The sequence below is a fragment of the Rhea pennata genome, chromosome 6 (assembly GCF_028389875.1).
Source record: "Rhea pennata isolate bPtePen1 chromosome 6, bPtePen1.pri, whole genome shotgun sequence".
NCBI lineage: Eukaryota > Metazoa > Chordata > Aves > Rheiformes > Rheidae > Rhea > Rhea pennata.
In genome coordinates, this window is record NC_084668.1 from 24,821,350 (window position 1) to 24,835,266 (window position 13,917).

General features: G+C 54.4%; 2 protein-coding genes across 4 annotated transcripts; both read left to right on the forward strand.

Moving 5' to 3' along the window:
• The first annotated feature begins 2,415 nt into the window (after nucleotides 1-2,415).
• On the forward strand, nucleotides 2,416-3,809 carry HOXD9 (homeobox D9). The gene is made up of 2 exons (XM_062578939.1): nucleotides 2,416-3,079; nucleotides 3,494-3,809. Exons 1-2 carry the CDS (start codon nucleotides 2,416-2,418, stop codon nucleotides 3,733-3,735), a joined length of 906 nt encoding a protein of 301 aa, XP_062434923.1. The 3' UTR covers nucleotides 3,736-3,809.
• Nucleotides 3,810-7,416: 3,607 nt separating this feature from the next.
• Nucleotides 7,417-10,775, forward strand: HOXD8 (homeobox D8). 3 transcript variants are annotated; one of them, XM_062578738.1, is made up of 3 exons: nucleotides 7,417-7,488; nucleotides 9,290-9,437; nucleotides 10,045-10,775. In XM_062578738.1, the coding sequence occupies exons 2-3, from the start codon at nucleotides 9,413-9,415 to the stop codon at nucleotides 10,338-10,340; spliced, it is 321 nt and encodes a 106-aa protein (XP_062434722.1). In that variant the 5' UTR covers nucleotides 7,417-7,488; nucleotides 9,290-9,412; the 3' UTR covers nucleotides 10,341-10,775. The 3 variants fall into 3 exon arrangements, with proteins under 3 accessions (XP_062434722.1, XP_062434721.1, XP_062434719.1); XM_062578737.1 differs by lacking the exon at nucleotides 7,417-7,488 and adding an exon at nucleotides 8,856-9,013; XM_062578735.1 differs by lacking the exon at nucleotides 7,417-7,488 and having other exon boundaries at nucleotides 8,856-9,437.
• The last annotated feature ends 3,142 nt before the right edge of the window (nucleotides 10,776-13,917 follow it).

Here is a 13,917-nt window from a genome sequence, read left to right on the forward strand (position 1 = left end):
ACTTTGCGTGGGAAGCTGGGGCAGGGTGTGAGAGAGAGAGAGAGCGAGTGAGCGTGTGCCTGTGTGTGCGAGGAGAAATACCACGCAGAACTGCAAATGGCTTGCAAATGAACATGACTCCAAATTGAAGTGCAAATACTTGGGCATACTTTCACCTTCAAGAACTATTGGAAAAATAGCGTGGCTACTGTCTCCGCTTGGAAACCAGCTTGCTCACAATCAACGCCCTTTCCTTTCCTAAGCTGTTTCTAAATCAAGAAATCAGACGCAAGATAGTGCCAATGTTTTCTGACTTGGTGACACTGATACAGCTCATATTGCAGCTGATGGCGTTGCATTTTGCTCGATTGTCGCGGATATTTCATTTAAGCACATACTTTTTCATGTGCACGTTTACTCGTAGGGTAGAGGTATATTTTCCTTAAATGAAAGCATCACCATTTTGAAGCTGCGGGAGCCGCGAGCATATAGGCATCGTGTTTTCCTCTGGTTAAAAAACAACAACAACAACAACAGAACCGTGCTGAAAAGTCATTTATCTCTATAAATATTATACACATTCGAACCATCTTTTCTTTTCCTTTAAAGATACTTGCTACATCGCCAAAGAAGTTTCAGCAGTGGGAACTAATTAGCTGGCTCCATACCAAGTGTTTAAAGTATATGAAAAGGAGGTTCACTTTAATCTGCCTGCTTTATCAATTTCTATCTCTGTGCAGCGAGGAGCAGTTCCTTGCCAAACAACAAATCCTGCGTCTAGAGGGAATAAAGGAGAAGTATGAAAACGCAAATGAGAATGTTAAAGTAAGATGAGCAAAATATATTAGAAAAATAGGAGGAAAGAAAAAGGGAAGAAAACAACCTAAGAGAGTAATAAATCATTAAATAAACAGGAATTTCAGCCCCTTCCTCATACCGGCCCGCGAGTAGGAAGTGTTTTCTCAGTGCTGTTGTTCTGTGTCCTCAGCGGGCTCTGCTGTGGGCTCTCCACTAACTGTGTGCGTTTCCTCCAGATTCCGACACAGCCACCTTCCCTCGCTCAGAAGAGCAGCAGTGTGCAGAAGACTATGGGTAATCTAGTTTTAAATACTAACCAGGCATCTTTTCGCTCGGGGAAGGATAACAGCCTCAGGAGGACAGGGGAAAAAAAGATTTAAAAAAGGGGGGGGGGGAGAAACCAAAAGACAAAGCCCAGGTCTCTCAACGCAGGCATTGAACGTGGCCGGGGGCTGCGCGGCGCGGCTCCCCCCGCGCTATCGGCGGCGGAGCAGCTCTCCCCGCTCGGGCGTCGCTCCGCGGGCCGCGGCCTGGCCGCCGCGCCGACCCGCGGGCTCCGCGGGCTCCGCGGGCGCGGTGCTGGCGGCAGCGGGCGGCGGCGGGAGCAAGGCCGGGAGCAGGGCGGCCGGGGCGCCGCGGGCCCCGGCTCCGCGGATCCAGAGGCATGTGCTGAGCAACGAGCCAGCTGTGCGCGGAGGCACGGGCTTTGCTGTTTCCATCCGTCCATTTTATTAGGGACACATTAATCTATAATCAAATGCACCTCATAAAATTTTTATTGAAAGGCATAAAATCATTACAGAGGTCTTCCACCTGTTTTAAAACAACACAATAGATATCTCTTTTAAAAAGTGTATTCTTTGCGTGGAAAGTTTCTGTCAAGGGGGGGCGGATTATAATACCCGCACATGCTCTGAAATATGGAAGTACCGCAATGTGCTTTTACAGTAACATTTTCCTGTTTTATGAGAAGTCGTTACAGTCCCAGCTTGCGATGGTTTGTTTTTACAGGCAAGAATCCCCCCTTCCCAGCGGGTTTCCTCAGCAGCTTGGAGTGCGATTAGCAAGCCAAGGCTGCGGGATTTATTTAAGCACCCTGCCTCTCATTGATTAAGAAATGAATGGCAGAAATCACTCGAAGGAGGTGAAGAAATAGTCCGCACCCGCGGCGGCCGCCGCGGCCCCGCCCGCCGCGCCCCGGACAGCGGGCGGCAGCGGGCGGCGGCAGCGGGCGGGCGGGGAGCGAGGCAGGCGGCCGGGCCGGGCCGGGCCGGGCCGGGCCGGGCCGGGCCAGGCCGGGCGCCCGGGCGGTGCAGGGGGGCCGGGCGGTGCAGGCGGGCCGCCCCGGCGCGGTGCGGCGCGGTGCGGCGCGGTGCGGCGCGGTGCAGCGCGGTGCGGGCGCGCACCCGGCGGGTCGCGCTGTGCGGGTGCTGTTGTTGATGATGATTTTTTTTTTTTAATCACAGCAGCCCCAGTTTAGCGGATTGATTTACTCGCAGTATTGGTAAATATGATCACGTGGGCTCCGCAACCAATGGTTGAGGGTTGCAGTCTGCAAAATACTACGATTGTTCTCAGGGAGGGTATCATATACAGTTAACAGTGTAACCTTTTATATGACTAAGAGGGGAGCCTAAAATGTCGTCTAGTGGCACCATAAGTAACTATTATGTCGATTCTCTCATAGGCCATGAAAGCGAAGAAGTTTACGGGAGTAGATTCGTCCAGGGAGGTCACAGTGCGACCTCCAGGCCATCAGGTGTTGCAGAGAGTTCAGATTTTTCCTCCTGTAGCTTTGCACCAAAATCCACCGTGTTCTCCACCTCCTGGTCCACGGTTCACCCTCAGCCGTCTGCGGCAATGACCGGGATCTACCACCCCTACATGCACCAACCCCACTTAGGGGCCGGCGACACCGGCCGCTACGTGCGCTCCTGGATAGAGCCCTTCCCAGGCTTCCCGGGCGGCGGCGGCGGCGGCGGCGGCGGCGGCGGCGGCGGCGGCGGCAGCTCCGCGTCCAGCTCCGGCTCCTCCAACGGGCGCCACTACGGGATAAAGCCTGAGACGGGAGCAGCCGCCTCCTCGTCTTCCTCCTCCTCCTCCTCCTCCTCCAAAAGGACTGAGTGCTCCTCGGCCCGGGAGTCCCAGGGGATCGGTGTGCCCGAGTACACGTGCAGCTCCTTCCTCCAGGAGCCCCGGGAGAAGGCGGCTGCCAGCAGCTCCAAGGACCCCGCCGCCTGCAGCCACAACCCCAGCCCGAGCAGCGATCTGAAGGAGGAGAAACAGCAGCAACTTGACCCAAGTAAGTGGGAAAAAAAAAAAGGAGCGAGAGGCAGCGGGAGAGAGAGAGAGAGGGAGGGGGGGAGAGAAAGAAAGAAAGAACGAAAGAAAGAAAGAAAGAACGAAGGAAAGAAAGAAAGAAATTGCCCCTTTGATTTATTGCCGAAACCTGTAAGGCTCGAATGTGCAAAACTGATAGTTTTACTAACCTATAAAAACGTCTAGACGCCTACCCCAGCGCAAGCAGCAACAAGCACCCATAAAAGACTCCACATAACCACCTACCATCAAGACATCATTTGTACAGTAAACAGACTGGGGCATTAAGGCTTTTATGATAATTCCTCCAAAGTTGTGAAAACAGTCCATCCTTCGTTAAATTAATTTAACGACCTTTCTCTCCCCCCCCCTTCCCTATACACCTCCCTTCTTCCAGATAACCCTGCAGCAAACTGGATCCACGCTCGTTCAACGAGGAAAAAGCGTTGTCCCTATACAAAGTATCAAACTCTGGAACTGGAAAAGGAATTCCTCTTTAACATGTACCTCACTCGAGACCGCCGTTACGAAGTAGCTAGGATTTTAAACCTCACAGAGAGACAGGTCAAAATCTGGTTTCAGAACAGAAGAATGAAAATGAAAAAGATGAACAAGGAGAAAGGCAATAAAGGAGACTAACGCTGGGGTAGAAATGCAGTTGGGGAATATTGCTTTGGGATTTCTCTTTTTGGTTTGGTTTGGTTTTATTTTCCCCCTGCCCCCCTTAGCCCCGATGCGTTTCTCCTCCTCCTCCTGCACCCCCCACCCCCACCCCAGGAACTTTAAATCAAGCTGGTCTTTTTTAGATAGAAGTGAAACGTGGTCTATGTCAGGTTTTTGGGGAAATTTTGTCTTGCTCGCCAACGTGTTTTTCAGAGTCGCTTCATCCCCCCCCCTTCCCAGATTGTCTGGTTGATGATATTGTGAGTGCACGTTAGCTTTGAGAACTCTATCTAATGTTAAATGTTTGACATGTTTCTTAAAAGTGACGTAGTCTAGATAGATACTTTGCCAAAATAAAGGTAAGGACAATAATTATAATTATGATAACAAAATATATATTAAATTACGGTTACTTAAATCAGTGGGGGTGTTGTGTTGTCCATGACTTATTAAAAGGAAACATTATCCGAAACCTGCTTTCTAGCTCTGAATTTTGCTTCTTTGCAGTAAATGCCACAGCGAGGCCATGAGATATTTCCCCCCTTCAGTGCACTACCAGGAGGTTGTCTCCCACTTGAGGCAGTTTTCAATAGGCCTCACATTTTCCCGATGCCCTGGCTAGCTGCCGTTCCTAACCCCGGTAAATGTTGTATTAACCACCACATGTTCCCCCTGAAGCCCTGCTGTAAATGTTGTCGCTGATTACATAATAAAACCTGCCGTGCTCAAACGCAAGCGCTGCCGTGGTACGAGAAATGTGCGCGCCCGCCTCGCCGCCTCCCGCCGCGCCGCGCAGCCCCCGCGCAGCCCCGCGCCCACCGCGCTCCGCAGCCGCGCTGCGGCGAGGCCAGCGCCGCCGCCGCCGCACCGCCAGAAGAAGCGCCCAGCGCCGCGGCCCCTCCGCCAGCGGCAAGTGCTTTGGAAAAATCACGTTTTTTCCCCCGACTCTGGTAACAGACATTTGCTCTTAGAGGTCAGGCACGGAGGGGCCGCTGTGGGCTGTGTGTTTCACATACGCCTACTGCGCTATTAGTCCTGAAAATGCGCTATGTGTATGTTGGCTTTCAAAAATCGGCGAAGTTTCACGGAGGATCTCTTGGGATAATTTAGGAAATATTTGAGGAGCAGTCCTCCAGAGCCAAGGAAGCAAAATGCTGCCTGCTCGCTTGAACCTTTTTTCGGCCGTTTCTAATCTCTGCTCTTTAATCTGAACATTAGGAAGCTCTGGCAGGACACGGCTCCTTCCAAACGGGCGGCTTTGTTGGTGAGAGCTCCTTCAGCAACATGTCTCATGCCTACAGCATTTATAAACACACATGACTTTATCAAGATAATTGAGATGAAGTTCATTGTAAAAAATGCTTTGTTTAAAGAGCAACCATTAAAATGAAGGACCCGTAAATATTTACGAGCAGTTCGGTTAATTCAAGATTAAGGGGAGAGCTGAGAGACTTGGTGTTTAATGTGTTTTTTTTTTCCTTTTTACCTCTCTCTCTCTAAAAAAAAAAAAAAAAAAAAAAAAAAAAAAAAAGGCAAAAGCATATAGTGCCAGGAAAAGGTGTTGCATTGCTTCCCATCCATTGTCGAGAAGATACCTATAATTCTTTTAAAACAGGAAGAACCGTGGTATAATAAAACCATTGAGATGGCTAGACGTCTGGAGCTAATGAGTTTACGATATGCTGTGGTGCTTTTCTTTGAAACCACCTTATTTTGATGTTTGTGTTTGTTAGGGAAAAAAAAAGCAAAAATGCAGACAAACTAGGTCTTAAAATCTTGAACTATAAATTTCAATATGTCAGCGTTGGACCAAGGCGACAGACTCAAAAAAGACCCGAAGGTCACAAAACAGAGAGATTTTACAAAGTCGACTGATTTGTTGAAACGTATTTTATTGGATTTTCTCCCATGATGAATCCTACCATGATAGCGTCCATATTTTTGAAAATAACCATTTGGGGGGATTGATCTATAACTAACAACATGTAAACAATATTCTTGCCACGGGACACTTCATTATGGTGATTCTAGCAGAGGCTCTGGTAAGAAATTGTCACCAAGCCCATACCATCTCGTCTTAATATTTTATCTTAGGCACAATGACAGATTTAACCTTGTATGTTTTTTCCCTTCTCTCTCTCTTTTTTAACCTATTCCTAATATTACATGTGTTTATTGCAAAATGGCTGACGGAAAATCAAGTGTCTCGAACTATGAAATGCAATTCTTCCACTTAAATTCCTTTTTTTGTGTGTGTTAAACTAAGCAATAATCTAATTCTTATCTGTTGGTAGTGTTAATATATGTTTGCACATACGAGCAGTCACGTGCACACGCACACGCATTGTATCATATAATTCTAAGGCATGTGTGATGAAGCTGGGGTAAACACATATTCATCTTTACTTCCGTTTACATCAATCAATCAATAAATACATAAATGCAAGGGCAAATAAAATAACAAGTTCAAGACAAAAACGCTGAAACTACCACACATGGAGTATTCGTGGTGTAATATGTGCGGAAACATGATCGAAAACGCGATAGCAGCCGTCTTCAAAGCTCAGCCGTCTTTGCTGGCTGCCATGTGTAAACGAGATGCATTCTTTGTATGTGGTTGATTATGGCACTGGCAAAAAATTAAAAGAGAGTTAAAGAACTGTGCTTAAAACGGCATTATAAACTGTGAGTAATACAGAAAAAAAAAAGAAAATGAAAAAAAGAGAAAAAGGAAAAGCTTTTCAGGACCGAGAGCGTGGCTTGCCGAGGTGCAGTACCCCCGGCCGCTGCTGCGCCCGGCCGCGGCATCGTGCCGTCTGGCGGCGGCACCTTTCCGCGCCGGCTGCGTGGGCCGCGGGGCCGCGGCGGCGGAGGGGCCGCGGCGCGGCGCGGCGCAGCGCGGACGGGGACGCGCCCTGCCGCGCCGCCGCGCGCCGCCAGAGGGCGCCCGCGCTCCACCCAGCTGCGGCGGCGGCGCCGCGCCGCGCCCCCGCGCAGGGGCCGCGCCCGCGCACCCCCGGCGGGGGGGCGCGGGGGGCGACTCGCCGCGTGTTAGCGCGGGCGGCCACGGGACTGGGGGCCGGCGGGGTGCGCGCTGCTGGGGCCCGTCTCGCTGCCCCCCCCGTGCGGGTGCGTGCAGCAGCCGCTGTGGCTCCGCGCTGCGCGCAGCTCCGGGGCTTCGCCGTGCAGGCGCTGCCCTCTCTGCGGCCCCGCTGCCCGCGCCCTCTCTCCGCCGCGGCTTGCTGCCTGGCCGCTGCGCTCCCGCGGAGCCTTAGCCGCTGGATGCCCCTAATGGAAGCGGAAAAATGTGCCCCCCCCCCAACAGGGCGGGGGCCCAGGCTGCGCGGGGGCCGCGGCGCGCAGCGCTTTCGGAGAGCGCAGGCCTAGTGCTGCGCCCTCCCTCCTGCCGGCCCCCTTCCGCGCCCCGCGGAGGGGGCAGTGGAGCCGCGGTCCGCCCTGGCCTCGCCGCTTCGGCCGCTCTGAGCGTTCGCGGAGTGGGAGCCAGGCGCGGGGCTGGCACCGTGGGTAGGGGTGCAGGGGCCCTGCGCCCCGTTTGCGCGGGCAAACCTCGGCCCTCGGGGCACCCGACACTGCCCCGGCCCGGACGCCAGCCGAGGTGTAGCTGTGGGCCGGGCCCCCCACCCCGGCGCGGAGGCCCCGACGGGGCAGCGGCCGCGCCGCCCCCGCGGAACCGGACCGGTCCCCGGGACTGGGAGAGCTGCGCTGCGGGTTAGCTGGACGTGGGGGCGGCGGGCAGGCACAGAGCAGGAATGTGCTGGGGGAAAGATCCCGCCATCGCTTTTTCGTAACCACAAGTATTTCTTGTCAGGTCACACCAGACAGTCACACGTGCGCCGTCTAATGTTTCACCTACATTTTCGTCCCTGTCTAAAACAGGGCGGACTCCAGCTCCTGCGGGGCGGCTATCCTGAGCGCTGGTTCCCCCTGAAGGAACGGGCGGCTCGCCAGGAATATGCGGAATGGACGGGCAGGGCCGGCGCCGCTGCAGCGAGGCCTGCGCCGCCGGCCGGGGGCTGCGGCCGGGCCGGGGGCAGCGCGCAGCGCCGCGCGGGCTCCCGCGGGGGCAGCCGGCCCCGGCGCGCCGCGCAGCGCCCGCCCCGCCAGGCAGCTCCTTCCTTCCTTCCTCCCCGCGGCCGGGGGAGAACAGGGCTCGCTTATTTCGGCCCGCGTCCCCCAGCGATGCTAACCGCTCCCCCCCCCCACATTTTTTCTTCCCCTCCCTCTCTCTCTGCCTCGCTAATGACGTCCACCAAGGGTGAAATGATGGAAAGTATATTCATAGGCATGATTTCCATTAAGTATCAATTAACCTGGAGCCTCAGCCATGCGTACACGGCGTCAAGGGTAAATGTGCATCTCATTTCCCAAGGAGAAGAACCGGAGGTCCCGCCGGCACCGAGGCGCGGCCCTTCCGAGCTGCAGGGCCAGCCTCCGCCCGGGGTTCCCCCGTTCCCCCGCAGGCACCCCCGGCTCCGGGGCCCCCTCGGCCGGGTGTGTGCGCGTGTGCCGCACTTGGGAGCTCCGTGAGCGGCGGCTCCGGCCCTGCCCGTGGGCCACGCGGCCGTTGCGGGGCAGGGCGGCGTCGCGCCGTCGGGCACAGGGCGCCCCGGGCGGTGGCGGCAGCGCGGCCGCGGTTATCGCCCGGATCTCTGTCCCTGCGCCTCCTGCGCGGGGCTTTCGGCGGCTCCTGGAGAGCGCGCAGCGGCGGGGGGAGCGGGGGGCAGCGTCTGGGGAGGATCCGCGCAGGGCTGGGCTGTGGGTTTTTTTTTTTTTTTTTTCTTGCCTGAGGAGCGGCAACTGTAAGCTGAAGCCAAAAGTCCCCCCTGAGCTCATGAGCGTGTGTGTGTGTGTGTGTGTGTGTGTGCGCGTGTGCGTGCGCGGGCTGCTGTGTGCCTAATAGGAAATAGTAAAAGCAGTGAGGCAGGTCATTTTGGGAGCGATTATATTCCAGTCCTGGTCACCACATACACGGAGAGCAGGAGAGGGGAGCGCACGGGCGGCGGCGGCGGCGGCACCATGAGCGCGGCGTAGAGGCAGCGGCGGCGGCGGCGGCGGCGGCGGCGGCGGGAGCAGCGCCCCGCGCCCCCGCGGCTCCCGCCCGCCGCTCGCCCCCTCCCCGATGAGCTCCTACTTTGTCAACCCGCTGTACTCCAAGTACAAGGCGGCGGCGGCGGCGGCGGCGGCGGGGGAGCCCATCAATCCCCCGTACTACGACTGCCACTTCGCGCCCGAGGTGAGCGGCCGCCACGCCGCCGCCGCCGCCGCCGCCGCCGCCGCCGCCCTGCTCTACGGGAACGGCGCGGCCGCCGCCGGCTTCCCGCACCCGGCGCCCGGCGGGGCGGGGGGCGGCGGCGCCGCCGGGGACTTTTACCACCCTGCCGGGGGGAGCCCCACGGCCGCCTACCAGCCGCCTCCTCCTCCCCCCGCCGCGCCTCCGCCTCCTGCCCCCTGCAGCGGGGTTACCTGTCACGGGGAGCCCGCTAAATTTTACGGATACGATAACTTACAGAGACAGCAGATTTTTACGACACAGCAAGAGGCCGAGCTGGTACAATATCCTGACTGTAAATCGTCCAGTGCTAATATTGGCGAGGAACCAGACCACTTAAATCAGAGCTCGTCTCCTGCTCAAATGTTTCCCTGGATGAGACCACAAGGTTGGATGCAGTAAAAATTTGCTTCCATCTCACGTCTGAGTTTGAAACTTTCTTTCCTCCTCCTGCTTCTTTCTCTCTGCCTCTCGCTCTCTTCCTCTGCCTCTCGCTCTCCCTGCCTCTCTCCGCGTGTCCTATAACCGCGATGGCTCGTGATAATAAAATAATACAGTAAGCAAACGGAAACCCCTGCAGAAAGCGGCTGCCACACCACGAGTCGCCTTAAACTCGCGTTTCAGACACCCAGGCGTAGCTGACCCGTGCGCCCAGATCCTACCCTCTGAGACTGAACAGAAATGCCGCGGGGCCGGGGGGTGCCAGTTACCAGATAATAAAGTAACCCCTTAAACTTGGTCCCGTAAACTCCGACGCAGGGCGAGAGCGGAGGCGCTTAATGAATCTGCTATAGCTATTTTTTTTCCTGCACACATATGTATAGCTCTGATTTTCTCCGTATCCTCTGTTTTGTTCCCCTGGTTTTCTGTGTCGCTTCTCTCGAGGGGTTTCTAGAGGGATCCGAGCCCTCGCTCGCTTTCTGGCTCCGCTGCTGAACGCCTTGTTTTGCACGGCAAGAGCAACCACCAAAATCCTCTGTTTCTGTTTTAAACAGCAGCGCCTGGTAGGAGGAGAGGAAGACAAACATACAGCCGATTCCAGACTTTAGAGCTGGAAAAGGAGTTTCTTTTTAACCCTTATCTGACCAGGAAGAGAAGGATCGAAGTGTCCCACGCACTAGGACTCACCGAGAGGCAGGTAAAGATCTGGTTTCAGAACAGGAGGATGAAATGGAAAAAAGAGAACAACAAGGACAAATTCCCCGCTTCCAGACAGGAGGGAAAGGAAGGGGAGGCCAAAAAGGAAGCACATGATCTGGAAGAAGAAAGAGCTGAAGGCCAGACGAATTAAATTTTGCCTTAAAAACCTTCGTGAATGTCTATCAAAAATAACGAGAGCCGTATCGCGGCATCTCGGCCCGATCCTCTCGCTGCAAAAGGTCCTGCCCTGTGGGACAAGTGACCCCCGTGTCCCTTCGCTTGTCCTGCTGCTTCGGGTGCTTCTGTTGTTTGTGGTTTGGTTTTGTTTTTTAACCGTATTCGGAACGATATCTAGATTTAACAGTTCATCTGCTCCTATTGGAAATTTGATACAGAGTTTGTAGCAAGACGTTTCTAATGATATAAATATATATATATTTTTGCAATGTTAAAAGACGGTGATTGCGGGCAACAACATAAACTTCCTAATGATAAGTACCAATAAGCGAGACATTTAGCAATGCTTTATTAATCAAGACAAGTGCACTTGTACTATTTTAATTTTTGTTCTTATCTTGTGTTGAGTAAATTAAATAAATCTAATAAGTTTTGAAGAAAAGATCTTAGAAATATATTTAACCTTCTACAATTGATATTTGATTTAAATAAACCAAATTTATTCAGATATAAAATTTATCAGCTTCTTGATATCCCTTTATTTAATCGACTCCCCCATAACCTTCAGAGGCTTCTCGGTATTAACTCTTCCCTCTGTCTTTCCCCTAACCCCTTCTGGGTGTTTCCGGGTGATTTCGGCATGGCGCATTCGGTCGGAAACCTTGTGCAACCGGGGGCCCGGGCTCCGGCAGGCACCGACCCCTCGAGGGAAGAGGGCGCGGGTCCCCCCTCCTCTCCCCGGGCTGCCCGGAGCCATGCCAGGCATCTCGGCCCCCGAGCTGGGCCGCCTCGTCAGGCGCCGCGGGGCCTTTTGCCGGGCCGCCCTTCCGCGGCTGCGGGGCTCCGCGCGGCGGGGCGCGCCGGCGCGGCCGGGGCCGCTGCCCGGAGCCGCTCCGGGGCTTTGGGTCCGGCGACACGAGGCACGGCCAAAACCAGGCCCCGGCCTCGGCCTGCCCGGGCCGTCCCGCACCAGAAGGGAAACCCAAAGGTTTGGCCGCCTTTCACGGAAATTTCTCAGGCGCTGCGAGCCTCTGTGGTCCTAAATCGCGCGCAAACAGAAAAAAAAAAAGGAGCACATTTTCCCTGCATGCGCAAGCAGCACCGCCATGGCCGGGCTGTTCCCATCTGCTTCATGCGGGAGCGGGGCCGTGCGAGCTGCCCCCCGCGCCCCGCTGCGCCCCGCTGCGCCCCGCTGCGCGGAGCCGGCCGCAGCCTCTGCTCGCGCTGTCGCTGCGGCTGCCCGCACGCCGCAGGAGGAGCGGTCCGCTCCCGTCAGGAAAACGCCTTAATTTATCTCTCCCTCTTTTCTTTCTTTTTTTTCCTCTTTTTTTCATTTTATTTTTTCCATTCTTTTCTTTTTTTTTCTTTTTTTCCTTTTTTTTTTATTTCCATCTCCTTTTCTCCTGTTCTGCGGCGGACCACGCACCCCGCGTTATCCGACAGGCGCATCCCTCCACGGACGGGCGCCTTCGCGGCCCGGCCCCGCGCGAACGGCTCGGGCTTGGCCCGACCGGTAGGGCTGAAACGGCCAATTTGGTTCACGTCTTTATTTTTCCCTTCTCCTTCCCCCAGACCCCAGCAACAATTCAAAGCACGCTTCAATTCCCGCAAAGCGCCAGCTCTGAAGGGAGGCACAAGCGGGAGAAGTTATTGTTCTGCTTTTATTTTAATCACGTAATTGGTTAAAGCTTGTAAACGCGTGGAAACTGGAGCAAAGCCGTGGAGTAAACATTTTGCTGCATGAATTTACATAGATACACCAGTACCCCTAGTGTCCAGGAAGGACGTGGGTCTAGTCGCGGCGATTTTAAGGAAACTCAGTCGTCTGAAACAGAAAATAGAAGGGCGTTTTGCAATAACACCCACTACCAGGGGCATGGAGAAGTGCAGTAAACGGGCACAAAATAAGCATCTCTTCTCTGCTGGGTTTATGGCCAAGGTTTATTGAACCAGAGCAATACAGGGCGGCCCTGTTGCACAGAAGGCCATTTTGATTCCGCCTCCTGCAAATCCTATCGAGGTGGGTGCTGGCTGCACTGGCAAAATATATGACGGAGACGTATATATCCGAATGAAGAATTTCCTAGGCGAATATCTGTTCGGAAATGAGCCGCCGCCGTACTTGCTTTTATTTTTCGAACAAAGAGAATAAAATTAAAATATTCTCGATGAATTTTCCGTTAGCGTTGCTTTCCCGGGGCAGACTGGGAACGCAGCCACAAAGAAGCAAGCTAACTCCCCTGTGCACACACCATTTGCACAGGCCTAGCAGCAACGGGAGTGTCCATATCTTATTTCTTCAAGTAAAAAAGCTGTCTTCCTCTGTACTTATTATGGTATTTACCATCTGACAGCTGTGTTTTCTCCCTTGTTTCTACTTGGAGTCCTGCTAAGAAAAAGAGAAGTGAGGCAGGAATTGGCCCGGGCGGTTAATGATCCTTCCCGTAAAATTGGGGCCATCGAGCTACGGAGCAAGCAGCGGTGTTTGGGCAGGGAAATGCTGGAGATGTGATAGTCGTTGCAGCAGCGGCGAAGAGAAGCCGTTTCTTAATGCTGCAGCTTAGACATACCGCACTTTTGGTTTCTGCGAAATATTTCTGCTCCCACGTCGTCCAGCTCTGCCCGGTCGTATGCACTTCAAAATAACCGGAAAAAATCCCGATGTCTTTGTTAGGGGACATATTGCACGTCGATGCTTTTCTCTAATGTCTAATTGGCTATAGTAATGTTTCTTTTTTTTTTTTTAATAAATCTTTAGGAAAGATTATTTTTGTCAGCTCTATTTCCTAGACAGATACTATCCACATGGAGGCTCTCGATGGAGAGAGAGGTGTTTCTATTCTCCAAAACAAAAATTGAGCAAGAAACACCCACAATTCTCAGCCTGTGAGCCGAGCATTCCCTGTGGACACGGGGGAGGTTTTAGCCATTTCGAATATTTTCTAAGGAACAAAATTTGCCCATTCGTTTGCTCCCTCCAAGTCCAAAGGGCCTCGGGAAAAGTGTATGCGAGGTGGAGGCGGACCCCAGCCCGGAAAGGGTGCAGGGAGCCCAGCTCAGCGACTGCGCCCCGGGCAACCTGTGGGAACCACAGCCCTCCCGTTAGGGAAAAGGCGTTAATTCGGCTCCGGCTATTTTTAGGTCGGCGGCGACTTCGGCTTCAGTAGTGGGCGCTAAAGCAAATATGTTTTCTTTTACGACCTGGCGTGGGAGGGGGGCCCGAAAGGCGGGCTGAAGTCCCCTTTCGTTGCGGGCAGGGACGCGGGGGCAGCGCGGCGGGGCCGGGGGAGCCCCCGCTTTGTGCCCCCCGCCGGCGCGGAGCCCCCGCGCCCCTGCCCGCGCCCGGGGGCCGCGCCGCCGTGCCGGAGCGCGCAGGCCGCGGGCGGGCCGAGCGGGTAAATAAAAGCGCAGCGCGCAGGCGAAAGAAACATGGCGCTGGGAAGCAGTATGTGCAAAATCCGCAAGGAATTGCAGTAAATTCCTTTTTGTTTGAAGAAAATTTACAACTTGGTAATAGACCTTTTTATGACCTATTTGGGCTCGTCATTGGC